We start from the raw sequence: 17,069 nt of genomic DNA, 5'->3' as shown, positions 1-17,069 counted from the left end.
AGGACTTTTACATAAATGTATATATGTTATTGAACTTGCGTAAATAAGAAAAAAAAAATATTTTCTTAGTTTTTATTACAAACTTTACAGGTTTATCTCAACAACACAACTGGGCAATATATATTTACCAGTTCATGTACAGTAAGTCAGTTTTGGCACAAAGGACATTAGGCATTAGGTTTACCACAAATATCAGAGTAGACAGAAGAGAATATGCTAAAACACATTTCAAGTTATTTTACATACCTTAAACCTTCATAATAAGTCAAGACAATCAACTTTGTCAGAAATATCAAAATCACAATTCAATTGAACCCAAAATACTTAATCATTCCAAAACACTGTCACATAAAATAAAAAATAAAATAAAAAGGTTTTTGGAAAACCTCATTTTCTCACTACAATATCAGTGCAAATGTTCAGAGACATTAATGCTAATAACAGGGAAGTTTTCCACACAAAAAATAGTCTCTGAAACACTGAAGCCCCTGAAAGGAGAAAGAAAAGTGCAGTACTATTTGCCTGTGTAGAATTTTTGAATTTATGGAACTTATAAAGTAATGAATGAGTAATTCTATGCAAATGAACAATTATAGTTTCTAGTGAAGGAACATTTTTTCAAGAGAACAGTATCTCAAGCCAACATCAAGTTCTATTATTACTAATATTATAGCTCCGGAAATACAAATAGTTTTCATTGATTATAAAATCAGTCCTCAGGCAACTCAGATTAGTGTCGATTTATGTAGCAAGTACATGTACGACAAACATTTCTAATGATCTGAAGGTGATGAAAAAGCTAATTCTGTTCCCTTGGAATTCAGAAATGTAAGAAATCCTTCCCTTTTAAGTAATCACCTGTTTTATTAGTGTATATGAATACATTTTATTGGAATATGAGTTATTTAATTTCTTACTGAAAGTCTTTATTCACTCATCGAATGTGTTTATTCATTTTCTGTTGCTGTATGCATTTAATTAAACCTTGTTTTATACATTCCTTAAGTTATCCTATTGTTTTGCAACCAAACTTTAGCGTCAAGACAGTTTTGCCACAGATTTGAATGGCAAATATTGTACAGCACATTCTTTAAAACATCCTGAGAACCCTTAAAGCTAATGATCAGTTGGATGTTGGAAATGGATATGCGATCATATATACTGGGTGCCTGAGGGATAATGAAACGCTGGCCCCGAATTCGCTCTTGCTAATAGGTGTATCTTGACAATGGCGTGTCTTCTAGGAGATCATCCTGTAGAAAAGCAAATCAGATGTTTTACTTTTGACGCACTTGGATCAAAAGCGTTCTCCGATTTGAAAATTTCCAAAGAGCCAGAGAAAAATTGAGAACAGCACTGAATTACAGTCATTATGATTTTTATGGTTTTGCAAAACATGCAAGAGACAATGAGTAATATCATGTTGATCTAGAATATTCCCAAATATTAATACTTACTTCCCGAATGACAAGAACAGCAACATAGAAGTATCTAAGATCAATGGTGTAGATTTGGGTAGTAATGGTGGGGACATGTCAGAAAATCGGATATGTCACGATCAACATTTTGGCGATTTTAGAAAATACTTTTAGAATATACTGTGTTTTTATTATAATTTTGACATCTATTAAAGTTTATTACTGTAATTATTTATGAGTAAATTGTTGTCCTACCTTTTCTGAAGCTACGTATGAAAAGCGCTGTCACGTGGCATCTGTAACTTTTCTCAGCGCTGTTCATGATGCTCCAATCACAGTCGCTTGTGATTTTTGCGAAGATTATTATTAATTTTATTTACCATTTTCTGAAGATTACACGAGCACATTTCCATCCAACCATTGAAATTAATAGATTTAAACAAGCGTATTCTTCATTTTACAAATGACCCTATTAATGGAGGATCCTGCTTTGGTCACTACTGAGGAAAACACATTTGAATATGAACGGCTGTCAGTTAAGGGTGTGGATTTTTTAAAATACTAACATTTTGAAAATCATCCTCCTCCTACCAACTTTAAAACCAAACCTACGCCCTTGTCTAAGATGCTCGATTTTATGATGAGTTGCATTTTATCAATTGCATTTAGCATCGTTTTTTTTTCCTGCTGTCTGTGACCCTATAAGAACAGACCTACGATGCAATTTTGGGTCACGATCTACCAGTTGAGAACCACTGCTACAAGACACATAATTTAGCTGAGAGACTCACCATAGGGAGGTCTTGAAGCCGATGGAACTCTGGATGCTCACTGCGTTGGCGGAATCTGAGGAAGAGTACAACTGAGACCATGGCGGTGCAAATAATGAAAATGGAGACCAGAGCGGCGAACAAGGGGTCCAGTGGTGAGGCGGGACGGTGTGGAACTTTGTCTGATTCTGCAAGGTTAATTGAGTAGAAATTGATTAGCACTATCACAAGAACTAATAAAGCCGAAAGAACATCATGTATTCAAAATAGAGCCCAGCACAGACCACAGAGGTAATTACAGTATTTACGAGACAGTGGCAAACTAATCCAATTATCACTGGTGACTGTGATGCTTACTAGATGCAGAATGGACAAAACATACAGTAGACTGTTCTACTGTCACGCAAGTTTTTTCAAGCCAAAGACACAACTTAAAATTGACCAGATATTGAGAACATATGTTTTGTTTTTTTATAGGTTGATAATTATTTTAGGCCTGAAACATCCTCTACATAAGTATGTGAATGTAAACCCTTACAAAAATCGAGAGTTCTGGTAAAACGTCAGTATTGGAGCCGATACCGATCCAGGTATTGGATCGGTGCATCCCTAGTATGATTACGAACTGATCCCGGACTAGATTTTTCAGTACAGTTAGTTAGCCATACCCAGGACTGAGAGGACTGACGATTAGTCACTTACTCAGTCAGTCCATTTCACATGGGGGGAAAAAATGGATTGGTACATAACAGCAAGGTTCCACAATGAGAACCGTTCAGCCTGATGGTGGAAAAGCGATTTATGTTGCCACATGTTTCTAGGATTAGTTTAAACTAAGCACCATCTAGAGTGCAGCAAAACCTTCATCACACACCTTCATCCCCCACATCCAGTTCAGAGGGCTCATCCTGGTCTTCCAGTGGAGCAGGGCCGGTGACCTTTGAACTGCTGGTCTGGACAAACTGAGATGGTGCCGGGTAAGAGGGGGTGACTGTTAGAGTTGCTTGAGTTGTTTGGGACACACTACTGGTTAGAGGAGAGAAGGTCTGATATCCTTGACTTGGACTGATAGATTTTGCAGGAGCTGTGGTGGTTGCTGATTCTGAAACGGTGCTCTTTACAAGAGAAAATGTCAGGCTGCTTACAGAAGAGGCTGCATGAGAAAAATCAGACAAATAAAGTAAATAAGTGTGAACAAAACCTTGTAAAGAAAAAGAGTTTGGACTAAAAAGAAAAGATATGGAAAATAAGTACACCTGTGAAAAAAAACAAGCAAATTATAAATGGAAGCGCAGCGTAGTTCTAGCGGGAAGACTAGCAGCTGTACATCATCACATCATTAGCTGGGTAATTCCTGGCCAATCGCATGTAAGCCATTGCTTTATAATTCTGCTCACAATCTATCACATTGCTGTTTCAGTGTGCTAAACACAGGCAACCTCCACCACCCCACCACCACCAGTTGAGCCCTGTCCCGCACGGGGGTAGGCTCCTCGCCCCTGCCTCCTATCTCCGGCAGGACATGACGGTTCCGGGCACAACTCCCTCGGACGGCCGGACGACAGTACTTTCTGTTTTACATTTATCAAATAAATGGCATCTTAAACTTCACTCAAGCCTGTGTGTCTTCCCGATAGAACTAGACATATACACTTTCTGAAGAAAAGGTTGAATGGTGCTTGCTCATGTAAAAATCACCATCACAATGTTGGAGTTGGCCTGACTACACGGTTGCTAGGGATTTCTGAGATCAAATCTAAAAAATTACATTTTGGAATGACATGAAAAGTTGTTTCCACAATAAGGTCAGGCATAAGTGCACTATACCAATAAATAGATGTTCAACAACCCTAAAAATAGATGTCTCCAGTGTAATGACTGCATGCAAGAAGGATATTTATTTACAAACACAGTCATGCTCCAAAATGTTACACCCACATGCAGCTATTATTTATGGATAGACGTCTGATAAAGTGGGTGGAATGCGGACCGGCACTTTCTCTGAGAGTCTCACGAGTTCAGTCTTTATTCATGTCATCCGTAAGCCCAGTGGCCTATCTTTAAAGTGGAACAAAGGCATATACACCCACACTAATGCACACACACTATTTAAGATGAACGCAAATATCAGTTCATAAAACTTGCATCATCATGTTCATTTAATCACTACAGAAATAAGCAGCAAAACCAGTTTCCTCAGAACACTTAGCAAATACTGTAAAAACCAATTAACAAGTAATGCCACTATCCAATATATATATGCAATTTATAGACTTCTTGAAATAAAAATTAAAGTTTTGTGACCTTTAGTCCATTTCATATGCTAGTGTACTGTTTATAAGAGTAGTTTACCCAAAAATGAAAAATATCTCATAATTTACTCACCCAAATGCCATCCCAGATGTGTATGGCTTTCTTTCTTCTGCTGAACACAAACAAAGAATAATTCCGCTCTGTAGGTCCATTCAATCATTCAATGCAAGTGAATGGTGGCCAGATCTTTGAAGGTCCAAAAAGCATATAAAGCCATGCATAAAGTAATGCTCCAGTGGTTTAATCCATGTCTTCAGAAGTGATATGATAGGTGTGGGTGAGAAACGGATCAATATTTAATTGTTTTTTACTATAAATTCTGCCCCATGCACCACGAAGAATGTGAATCGGCAAAAACAAAAGAAAAAGAATGAGAATTTATGAGATTTATGGTAAAAAAAGGACTTAAATATTTATCTGCTTCTCACCCACACCTATCATATCACTTCTGAAGACATGGATTAAACCACTGGAGCATTAATTTTATGCTGGCTTTATATGCTTTTTGGACCTTCAAAGTTCTGACCACCATTCACTTGAGTTGTGTGGACCTACACCGACTTTGTTTGTGTTCTGTAGAAGAAAGAAAGTCATTCAAATCTGTGAAGGCATGAGGGTGAGAAAATTATTTGAGAATTTTCATTTTTGGGTGAACTATCCCTTTTAAATTAGTTAAATGAACTTTTAAAGTATATAGACAATTTCAAGGACGTAAACAATAAGAAAGGAATTAGAACGCTACTGCGCATGTCTGGCCCTGAATCATTTCTGTTAGCAGCTTCTTTATAACCCAGATCTGTAAAAATGTATTATTAAGGTCAGTTTTAGAGCCTGAAAAGAAATGAGTCCATTCGGAAATCTAAACACATATAATCGGTTAGTTCCAGGCATCCAGTGAGCATCCAGCTACTGAACAACATGGTCTACATTTTATTAATGACATTCTATTACAATCTTATTAATGTTATTAACATTAATCGTGTTAATGTCACTATTAATAAAGTGCCTCCCGCTGTGGTTTTGAATGAGTTTGACAAATAGCCGGAAATGTTCAAGGAAAGATTTCCTTACACCATCATAATTTCCTTACACCGACAACTAGCCCTTGAAATGGTCTATAGGAATTCAAAATGTACAGTCTTTCTCATTTGGCAAAACAACCCAAAAATATTGATTACTCATCTTGCACTCACAAATGAGAATGTCCCACCCACCTGCCACTGACTAACAAAAGCAAGAAGCAAATAATAGTTAATGGCTTCGACGTAAATTAAAGAAGGGCTGTTGGACATATTTTAAAAAGGAACGAGCTCTTTGAAAAGAAAAATGTGTTTGCCAAGCCTTTTCATGGCTCCTTTAATGAGGGAAAATGAGAATAACAAAACATTGCTGACTTATTTAAAAGACAAAGTGTACAATTTCTGCAACACTATTGTCACCAAATGAAATTGCAAAATTATAATTTTTTCCAAACACATTTCCTGAACACTCCATGCCATTGGTCCCAACAGATAGGCCCACCCCAAACTCATTCCATTGGTTAAGCCAATGTTGATGAGTTGGGCTGGCTGGGATGCAGATTTCTGAAACATATGATGGCGGGGAAGATTAATTAATTTTTATGAATAAATTGCTACCATACTGGTGGGTGAAACGTTAGGTTTAGGTTTAGGGTTGGGTTTTAGTTTCACCGACCAACCAGGTAGCAATTTCCTAAAGAATATTAATGAATCTTTTAATCAGTTATCGCTTTCTTTGTGACATTTCCACATAGAAATGACTCTTCCCTTGCCATTCTACTTTCGGAAATTCATAGTCAGTATTCAAACAGAGCAATGTTTCGATAGTAACTATTCAGCTTATTTGTGCAAAACTCTGAGGGCAAAGTTAGGAGGGTTACTTTTATTAAATGTATTACACTCCAGATTACAGAATACCTGCTGTAAAATGACATTTGTAATATAGTTATAAAATTATTATAAAATATAATCCTGTCTGGTAACAGGTGCATGTAAAAAGGCTAGAAATAGCATTTTAGCTTAACATAAAGCTAAATGTTTACATGACAATTTACACAAGGTTAACTATTTCTGCTGCTCCAATCTTCCTTAAAAACCCAACAAAGTTTTTACAACAACATCTTTTTCTGATCGTATGTGGACTCTGTTTATAAAATGAGGCAGTAAATATATTATTTGTAGCTTTTGACATGATGCTAAAGGCTACAATGGTTAGCATTTATACATGAATGTAACTATTCTAATTACCAATGATATACATTTTACCTGGAGTGGAAAACAGTTATTTATATTTTGTATTTTAAATACGTAATCCCGTTACATGTATTCCGTTACACCCCAAACCTGTCTGAGGGATAGTGTAAATGACCAAGCCTTAAACTATGACATGTTCAGGGTTGGGAGTAACGGAATACATGTAACGGGATTACATATTTAAAATACAAAATATAAGTAACTGTTTTCCACTACAGTTACAATTTAAATAATTGGTAATTAGAATACAGTTACAAATGTATTTTGATACTGAAGAGATTACTTTTTATTGTCATTTGTTTCATTTAATATTTAGTCCTTTCAAGAAAAACATTTATACATATAAATGATGAGATCCAAAGTGCATTTGAACTGCGGTGAAACACTTTCTTATGATGTGTTACATTCATACGAGCAGACAGAGAAGTAAGTTTGAAGTAAGTTTGGAGCAGAAGAAATATAAATAAACCTTGTGTTTACGCTAAGCTAAAGCTAAAATGCTATTTCTAGCCATTTTACATGCACATGTTACCAGACACGATCATATTTTTATCAAGAAAATTCACGTTGGATCAAAATTTCTTTTTTTCTAGTAAGACCTTTAGATATTAGGGCAAAAATCATATTCTTGATAATAATTTTTGTATTGTTTTCCTGTAAAAAGATCTAAAAATCATTCAAACAATATCAATTTGATTTATCTCGTTTTAGAAACAACACTGCATAAGATATTTAGGTTTTTCAGAGAATATATTTTTAGTCTTTATAGTCAAAACAAGAGAAAATATCTACCAGCGCTGAAGAAGTAATCCAAAGTATTTAGAATATGTTACTGACCTTGAGTAATCTAACAAAATACGTTACAAATTACATTTTACATCATGTATACTGTAATCTGTAGTGGAAAATATTTCATAAGTAACCCTCTCAACCCTATACATGTTGTTGTTCTTAAGATGATGGGTAATTAATTTGTTTTCAAACCTCAGTTGGACTGATACATTTCTGCTGGCCTTTAAAATGAGATTAGGTTTAATTTGATTAGCCTTGCCTGGTACTGAGGTTTTCTCCATGTTGAGAGTGGTGACTTCTTGTGGCTCAGGTGTCTGTGATGGAGAGGTATCACTGTGCACTGTGGGGTCTTCGGTTGGCTGTGATGAAGGAGGAGCAGTCGGTGTGACCCCAGGGTTTGAGAACTCCGTCAGAGAAGATGAGATGTCTTTATAGGCTGAAGTGAGTCGTGATTCCAAAGTGACACTTTTGGAAGTCACATGATCATTAGAGGTGATGGAGCTCAAATCTGGGGGCAAGTCTGATGTCTGACCTTGGGGCGAATTAGAGAAGTAAAGCCAAAATGTATTACAAATTAAATCAAAAATAATCACATTTTCTCTTTCTTTTTTTTTTTTTGATCTTCAAATTCTATGACAATTAACAATAAAAAAATTGCGTGGGTGTACAGTGGGTAATGGTCACACAGTGAACCAACAGAACAAAGCAAATGTGACCTTTACGTGTCAAGAAAGAACAGAGAATCAAATGAATCATAACGGTTGCAATTTTGCACAGATTTTTGAGAATACAAAAGAAAGAAAATAGGAAAAGATCAGCTTTAACCAATAAATATTCAAAGCTCTTTCTAGCTCATAAAAAAACCTTGATAGTTTCAGCAAGAAATCAACACAGAGAACCAAGATCTCATAGCACTTTATAGTCAAAAGACATTTGAAAAAAAACATTTGTTTTTCCCGGAAGAACTTTGTTCTTTTTTTCTCTCTTCATAAATTTATTTTTTTATATATATATTTTCATCTATGTAAAATATATAGACCATTAAGTCAATAATGACACACTTTAAACAGAACATAATGAGAAATATCTTATATTATCAGACAGACAGACAGACGGGCAACTCCAATTAATTTGTGTCATCATATGTAAAGCGGTATAATATTGTAAACAATGCCAATTACTGTGCAGAAAGCCAATAAAGGCTAATATATATAACAATACGTGCAAGACAAAGCCTGCAGAGTATGTAACATTACAGAAGACACTGTAGAATATCCATATTTGAAGCATAACGCACAGAACATGTAAATCACTGAGGTGCTTACCTTTTATAAGAGATATATAAAGCATCGTCGTGCATATAATTAAAGCCCGTTCAGTCCTCATGCTAAATCAAAGCGAGCACGCGCAGCAGCCGTGAAGATTCGCTTATCGTTCGTTGCCCGGGATGATCTTTCCGTTACGTTAGATGACAGCGGACATCATCAGTGCTAAAAATATCCCGAGGCGTCTGGTCTTTGAGAGCGGGGTGTGGCTGACTGCCCGAGACGTAAGCAATGGTCTGAATGACAGCTTATTTATACGAAGAGCGTTGTGCTTCAGACTGATTGAATCACAGCGAATGGAATCCTATCGTGACGTCATTGTCAGTCGTTATTTAGTGTTGCGGTTGACCGACCTGTTATTAGACCTGCCCCTCGCGCACACATGACAGGACCAGACACTATAAACACCATTTGAATAGGATATAAAGAACTTATTAGGATTGAACATGGAGTCAGTGAATCCAGACGAGTTCACAGTGGAGGCAGTAGAGCGGGTGAGTAATGTCACATATATATGGTCAAAGTGACTCAAAAAACTTAACATTAGCTTGACGAATAAGATGGACATTTCTTTTTTCTTTTCTAATTCAATATCAAGTTTTCAGGTTTAACTTTAAATTAACATAAATAGGATATTTGCATTTGCATATTTGCATTTGCATATTTGCATATAGGTGCTGTAACTAGTGACCATTTTCAAAACTTTTAATCATCTTTGCTTTTTTTTTGCAGCTCACTTGGTCCTGTGGTGTGACTAATGGATTTTAGTACAAATATTGAAGTACATATATAACTATGTTATATTATGCTATAGAAAAATGTTAGATGTAAAAATGCTGTCATTGATTCAACATTCATGTCAGCTCCTCATTAACTGTGTGTGATTAGCAGTTCATTTGTGCCTCATACTAGTTCCTCTGTTTTCAGAGGAGGCACTTAAAGGAATACTGAGGGTTTAATAAAAAGTTATGCTCATTTGGCAGCATTTTTGGCATAATGTTAATTACCACAAACATTTATTTGGACTTATCCTTCGTTTTCTTTAAAATTAACAAAGAAATTGGCAGCTGTGGTTGCAGAATAAGAATAAAAAAAAGAGTAAAAATGTAAAAACAACCTGAACATTTTACAGTTTAAAACTGTTGTTTTTACGGTATACTTTTACAGTATAGTACCATCACTTATTAAATGATAAACTTAATATATTCTGAAGCTGTAAAAGTCTGCTTTTCATTGTATAATATATTGTTAATCACTGTAGTAATTATAGAAGGACACATGATGACATGAATTTTCATAATCAGTGGCTTTTCTAAGAGCAGTGACCAATAATCATGTTGAGACAGTGCTCAGAGTCAATCACACAAACACTAAACACCATCAGGGTAACACATGTGAAATTAAAATAATGCAATAAACCAGTGGTTCCCAACCCTGGTCCTGGAGTATCCCCAACACTGCATGTGTCAACTCATCAGCTCATTAGTAGAGGCTCCATGAGCAGAATTGGGTGTGTCAAATAAGGCAGACATTGAAAATGTGCAGTGTTGGGGAACTCCAGGACTACTGCAACAAACATTAACCAAACTGCATCAAATATAACAAAGAACACCCCAAAGTACATAACTGATATTAAAAATAAGAAGAAACGTAACTATTCCCATAAAATATAATGAAATATGATGGGTCACGCAGGGAATTGTGGGAAAGCCCGATTATTGTTTTTACTGTAATTTTAACAATAATTTACCACGAATGTACATGTACTCTCTTGTTAAACATAATATAAATACCGTTAACCATTAATTATATGGGAAAATCATACTTTTACATAAAACATTTAATTTTTACAGCATTTTACCGTAAAACTACATGTAATGTCTTTTTAAATATATGAAATCTTTTAAATGTATATTTCACGGTAACTACTCGTTAACAATTTACTTTTTTACTGTAGCATTTTTACAGTCTTTTACTATAAAAATGTACAGTGCACTTACAATGGAAGTGAATAGGGCCAATCCGTAAACATTAAAATACTGTTTCAATTTTAATGTTTAAATATAGTTTCAAATGTAAAGCCACAAGACATAAACAATATGTGTGTTAACATTATATCAGTGTGATAAAATCCCTTACTCACCTTGTCTATTTAAAGATATAGCCAATTTTACCACTTTGTTGCCATGACAACATAACGCCGTAAAACCTAAAACCCTAAAATGAAAAATGGACTATTTTAACCTACAGCTCAAATAGTTCACAAGTTTTAACAGAAGAATTAACGTAAGCAATTTTATAAGCTTCACATTTCTGCCTTTAAACCCTCCAAACAATGGCCCCATTCACTTCCATTTTAAGTGCTTTACCTTAACCCAGTAAACACCTTTTTTGTTAAAGAAAAGGAATTATTATTTTATGGTAATCAACATTACCCCACACATGGTGTTGAATGTGCTTAACTTGTATTAAGGGTGTGAATTATTCTTAACACTCAAATTGAAATGTTTGGTCACCATATCTTTTAGTAAGGTTTTCTTTCTTAAACAGCTGTAGGGGTCTTAGATGTAAATCAAAACTGCTGAGATTTGAAGATGCCTGAGGCAGGCACTAATTCAATAGAAGTAAATTTAATCAGCTCTCTGTCAAGACTGATTGTGATCAGTGGTCTGTCCTTATGAGAATACTGCTGTCTCTGAGGACCGTTTGGCTCCCTCTTCCTATAATTCCACTAACAGCCCACCAAAACCTTGACATCGTCTGATCCAAAGTGTTCAAGTTGTTTGAACTTAGTCAGTTTGTGCAGCTAAGGACAATATAGTAGCTGTTGCAAGTGGAAAGTAACTTGATATCCTCAGTAAGCTGTGCTATTCTAATAATAACTTTTAGTATGTGGGGGATTGGTGGCTGGGTTATTTTATGCTTTCTCCATTGTGTCTTGTGCTTTGAGCTGCATGCTATTTTATCTATATATTCAATAGGTTTTTGTGGTATGCCACAGAGAATTTGGCAAAATGCATGTGTAAATTGCAGTAACATGAGCAAACCTTGTCTGGTGTTCTATAGGCTCTTCAGCAGCTCTACTATGACCCTGATATGGCCAAGAAGAATGTGGCACAGAAGTGGCTCACACAGGCCCAGGCATCACCACAAGCATGGCACTTCTGCTGGGCTTTACTCCACCCAGGCAAGGTATTTTAAAAAAGCCTAAATAAAGAAAAAAAAATGATAGCAGGCACATTCCACAAATTTGGTAATTTTTTATACTTTTATGTCACATTACTTTTTATAAAGCATTAAAAGACTTTTTTTTTTACAAAAATAAAAGGTCTGCAGTGAAAATATCTCTTAAAAAATACATTAATAAAAGAACCTTCTTTAAAAGAGATATGTTCAGAGTGCAGAGTTTTTTGGCCTTAGCAACTAAACTTATCTGACTTAAACTCCTGAGACCCAAAGTGACTGCTGTGCATTTTCCTTTTCCTTTTTTCCATTTCTCCTTTTTGTCCACATACATGGACAGTGGGACTAAGTTGTGAAATTTTAAATAATACCAAGCTATAGAAAGTCAGATTTGTGTCACCCGCACAAGAAGAGACAGTCACAATGTAGATGAAAACTGCTTTTGTTAAGAGCAGGCAAAAGTACAATAGGGAAAGTCCAGAAGAAGAGTAGTCAAGGGGAGCGTAAGGTCGAAGCCGGGGAATCAGGATAAGGCAAAGGGGCAAATCTACAAATAGAGTGGTCGAGGAAAGCGTAAGGTCGAAGCCGGGTAATCAGAATCAGAATAGTGAGTAATACTAACAGGTAGAATAAACAGGGGAGCTAGGGGAACACTAGAGCTGGCAAAGCGAAGGGGTAACTAAACAATAACCAACACGAGTGAGACGAAAGGGTCGTGATAAATATAGGGGAACAACCGAGCGGTGAAACGAATAACTAGGTGATGGGACGAGTGCAGGTGTATACAATGAAGGGGTGATTGAGACGAGTGCAGGTGTATTCAATACTCTGGCGATTGGGAGCGGGCATGTGAGCCCGAGGGGGGAGATTGGGAACGAGCATGTGAGCTCGAGGAAGCAGAACGAGCGTGTGAGCTCGAGGGAGCAGAACGAGCGTGTGAGCTCGAGGGAGCGGGGCGAACCGAAGGAGCGGGGTTCATTACAGTACTCCCCCCTCTGGTACGGACGGCTCCTGACGGCCGCGCTCGGTTGCGAGGAGCGCAACCTCTGGGAAGTGGTGCGGGACGATCGGGATGCTGGCGATGGTAGTCCAGCTTAAGAGCTGGATCCAGGACATCTCTCGACCGTACCCACGACTGCTCCTCAGGTCCGTAGCCCTCCCAGTCAACCAGGTACTGCAGCTCGCCTCCCCGACGTCGGGAGTCTAGCAGAGCCCGGACCATATAGGTGGGTTGAATACAGACATCGAGTGGTGGAGGGGGTATCTGGGCTGCCGTGGGTGGAAACATGGGGCTGTAGTGCACTGGTTTAAGAAGGGAAACATGAAACACAGAACAAATTTTGTAGCGGGGTGGTAAAAGTAATTTGTATGTGACAGGGTTAATGCGTGAAATAATTTTAAAAGGGCCGACATACTTGGGACTGAGTTTTTTCGACGGGAGCCAGAGACGGATGTCTCGGGTGGAGAGCCAAACCCTTTGACAGAACAGGGGGGCAGGACGGCGTCGGCGGTCTGCCTTAGCCTTCTGGGTTTGGACGGAACGTTGTATCCGGTCGTGGGTGGCTCTCCAGACCTGGGCACTCCTCTGGGCCCAGGCATCCACCGCCAGAACGTCGCTGGGGTCAGCTTCCCACGGGAACAGAGGTGGTTGGTAGCCCAGGACGCATTGGAAGGGGGTGAGGTGTGTCGATGAGCTGACAAGGCTGTTCTGGGCGTATTCGGCCCAGGGGAGGTAGGTGTGCCAACTGCCCTGGTTTTAGGCGCAGTAGGCCCTCAGGTACCTGCCTATCTCTTGATTGAGACGCTCGGTTTGGCCATTGGTTTGGGGGTGGTATCCCGAGGAGAAGTTGAGTTGGATACCCAGCCTGTCGCTGAAAGCTCGCCAGAAGCGAAACGTGAATTGGGTACCCCGATCAGAGGTGATCTCCTCGGGAATACCGAAGTTACGGAAGATGTGGGTGATCACCAGGTCGGCCAGTTGTGTCGCGTTGGGCAACCCTGGCAGAGGAATCAGGCGGCACATTTTTGAAAAACGGTCTATGACCACAAGGATCTCGGTCCGGCCGTCGGAGGGGGGCAAGTCCGTGATGAAGTCCATAGCAATATGGGACCACGGTCGGTCAGGTACTGGTAACGGCTGGAGGAGACCTGCAGGAAGGTGACGAGGCGTCTTGGACTGGGCACAGACGGGACATGAGAGGACAAAGTCGTGAATGTCGTCTTTGAGTGAGGGCCACCAATATCTCCTAGCGAGCAGCTCGGTAGACCGGGAAATTCCCGGGTGGCCAGAACAAAGTGAAGTATGTACCCACTGCATCAGTTGAGGGCGAATAATGGTGGGGACATATACCTTGTTGGGGGGGTTTGAGGAGGTGCGGGCTCGTCGCCTTGAGCCTGCAGGATGGCCTCCGTCAGTTCCCACTGAACTGGTGCAACGACGCACGACGTGGGGAGAATGGTTTCTGACTCAGGGGGTTCCGAGCCATGGCTGAACAGGCGAGAAAGTGCGTCTGCCTTGAGGTTCTGGGAGCCCGGACGAAAAGTCACGGTAAAGTGAAATCGGGTGAAGAACATAGCCCACCTGGCCTGTCGAAGGTTTAACCTCTTGGTGGCGCAGAGGTACTCTAGGTTCTTGTGGTCGGTGAAAACGACAAAGGGGAACCTAGAGCCCTCCAGCCAATGGCGCCATTCCTCCAGGGCCAGCTTGATGGCCAGCAGCTCTCTATTCCCGACGTCGTAGTTCTGTTCGGGGGGGGCAGCTTGTGAGAGTAGAACGCACACGGGTATAACTTGGCAGGAGTCCCGTGTGGTTGGGAGAGTACAGCCCCCACCCCTACCTTAGAGGCATCTACCTCTACCACGAACGGGAGAGTGGGATCGGGCTGCCGCAGGACTGGGGAGGTCGTGAAGGCCTCCTTAAGGGCCTGGAAGGCTTGTCGGGCGGGTGTGTTCCAGGTGAGGAACTTCGGGTTGCCTCGTGTGAGAGAAGTGAGGGGTGCGGCGATTTTGCCGAAGTCTCTAATGAAACGCCGGTAGTAATTGGCGAAACCCAGGAACCGTTGGAGCTCCTTGGACTAGGACTGCGGCAACTTTGTCGGTCTCCATCTCCATAGTTCCTGCTGACAGGACGTAACCCAAGAAGGAGACGGAGAAGCGGTGAAAGGCACACTTCTCTGCCTTCACGAATAGGTCGTGCTCTCGTAGTCTCTGTAACACCCTCGAGACGTGGACGGTGTGTTCAGAGAGTGTAGCGGAGTATATTAACAGGTCGTCGATGTAGACGATGAGGAAGAGGTCTAGCATGTCTCGGAAGACGTCGTTCATAAACGACTGGAACACTGAAGGGGAGTTGGCGAGGCCGTACGGCATCACCAAATACTCGTAGTGCCCCCTGGTGGTGATGAACGCCGTCTTCCATTCGTCCCCCTTGCGGATGTGCACAAGGTTGTACGCACTCCTGAGATCGAGTTTGGTGAATACCTTCGCCTTACTGACCTGTTCGAGGGACGGTTGGATGAGAGGAAGGGGGTAGGCGAACTTCACGGTGGCCTTGTTTAGGGCCCAGTAATCGATGCAGGGGCGAAGCCCGCCGTCCTTTTTGCCCACGAAAAAGAAGCCGGACGCCACTGGGGAGGTGGACGGCCGGATGATGCCTAGTTTGAGTGCCTCGTCAATGTAGTCTTCCATGGCTTTAGTTTCGGGTAATGTTAGGGGGTAGACTCGGCTCTTGGGGAGTGGGGACCCCGGAAGGAGCTCGATGGTGCAGTCCACGCTACGGTGGGGGGGAAGACTAACCTGGGTCTTCTCGAACACGTCAGCAAAAGAAGAGTATTCAGGAGGGATGGTGACAGAGGAGTTTACTTCAGGGCTCTCTACGGAGGTGGAGGACACAGGAAGGGAAATGCAGTGTGATAGGCAGTGGTCGGTCCAGCGCAACAGCTCCCCTGTGCTCCAGGAAATGTGGGGGTCATGAAGCGCCAACCAGGGGTGGCCTAAAACTACAGGGTCTCTGGGTGAGTGTACTATAAAAAATTGGATTAGCTCCGTGTGAAATAAGCCCACTTGGAGGGACAATGGCATGGTCCGGAAGGAAATGAGGCCCGATCCGAGGGGTGCCCGATACAGAGAGTTAACTCTGAGGGGGGGCACGACCGGGCTGAGTGGGATGGATAGCTTCTGGACCAAGCCATCGTCTAAAAAATTTCCCGCTGCCCCGGAATCCACTAGGGCTGGGGTAGAAAAGGAGACATCGTTAAAACTCAACATTACTGGGAGGCAGACTTGTTTCTGGGTAACGTTGAGAAAGACAGATGTTCTCACCTGGCTTCTGGAGAGGGAACGCCGAGGACCGGCTGGGCAGGAGTCAATGCGGTGACCCGGGGTGCCGCAGTACAGGCAGAGATTCAGTGTCAACCGTCTGGTTCGTTCTGCTTGGGTCAGTGGAGCGCGACCAAGTTGCATGGGCTCGGCTGTGGAAGAGCGTTCGGGAGTCATGGGTTTGGGCGGGTTGAGAACCGTAGAAGGCTCGTGGACGACAGAGGGGCTCCGATAAGCACGGTCCCAAAGCAGGTTGTCCACAGTGATGGAGAGCTGAATGTAGTCCTCCAGTGACAGCGATTCTCCTCGGCATGCTAATTCCATTTGGAGCCGGTCATTCAACCCCAGGCGGTACACAGTCAACAAGGCAGGGTCGCTCCACCCGCTACCCGCGGCAAGGGTGCGGAAATCGAGTGCATAGGCAGCGGCTGTGCGTGACGCCTGTTTTAAAAACACGAGGCGGCTGCCTATATCTCTGCCAGCTGCTGGGTGATTAAAAACCACAGCAATCTGGTGACAAAATTGATCATACGACAATAAAAGGGGGCTATTGGCGGTCCACAATGCGGTAGCCCATTGCCGTGCTTTGCCCGAGAGCAGGGAGATAACAAAATGCACTTTCTCACAGTCAGTGTGCAAAAGGGGGTGATAAGTCATATATACAATGCATTGCATCAA

At 40.9% G+C, this 17,069-nt stretch overlaps 2 protein-coding genes across 3 annotated transcripts in view; one reads left to right on the top strand and one right to left on the bottom strand.

The window, feature by feature from the left end:
- Positions 1 to 58: 58 nt before the first annotated feature.
- Positions 59 to 9,136, bottom strand: si:ch73-344o19.1 (putative uncharacterized protein DDB_G0290521). Its single transcript, XM_052134025.1, has 5 exons — positions 8,892 to 9,136; positions 7,826 to 8,098; positions 3,063 to 3,341; positions 2,210 to 2,376; positions 59 to 1,253 (listed from the first exon to the last, which is right to left on the bottom strand). Exons 1-5 carry the CDS (start codon positions 8,950 to 8,952, stop codon positions 1,209 to 1,211), a joined length of 825 nt encoding a protein of 274 aa, XP_051989985.1. The 5' UTR covers positions 8,953 to 9,136; the 3' UTR covers positions 59 to 1,208.
- A 51-nt stretch (positions 9,137 to 9,187) lies between these two features.
- ipo13a (importin 13a) overlaps positions 9,188 to 17,069 on the top strand; it is a 34,300-nt gene continuing 26,418 nt past the window's right edge. For both annotated transcript variants that reach the window (XM_052134021.1, XM_052134022.1), the window contains exons 1-2: positions 9,188 to 9,385; positions 11,958 to 12,083. In XM_052134021.1, coding sequence (XP_051989981.1) covers positions 9,338 to 9,385; positions 11,958 to 12,083 — 174 coding nt within the window. In that variant the 5' untranslated portion in view covers positions 9,188 to 9,337. The remainder of the gene's footprint in view (positions 9,386 to 11,957; positions 12,084 to 17,069) is intronic.

Source organism: Xyrauchen texanus, chromosome 9 (genome assembly GCF_025860055.1).
Source record: "Xyrauchen texanus isolate HMW12.3.18 chromosome 9, RBS_HiC_50CHRs, whole genome shotgun sequence".
NCBI classification, from domain to species: Eukaryota; Metazoa; Chordata; class Actinopteri; order Cypriniformes; family Catostomidae; genus Xyrauchen; species Xyrauchen texanus.
This window is presented reverse-complemented; position numbering and strand designations above follow the sequence as displayed.

Coding starts and splice junctions, on each gene's coding strand:
- si:ch73-344o19.1 (XM_052134025.1), bottom strand. CDS start 8,952: ATGAGGACTGAACGGGCTTTAATTATATGCACGACGATGCTTTATATA. Junction 8,099..8,891: donor TTATATATCTCTTATAAAAG/GTAAGCACCTCA, acceptor ATTCGCCCCAAG/GTCAGACATCAGACTTGCCC. Junction 1,254..2,209: donor GGCTTCAAGACCTCCCTATG/GTGAGTCTCTCA, acceptor GCTTTTCTACAG/GATGATCTCCTAGAAGACAC.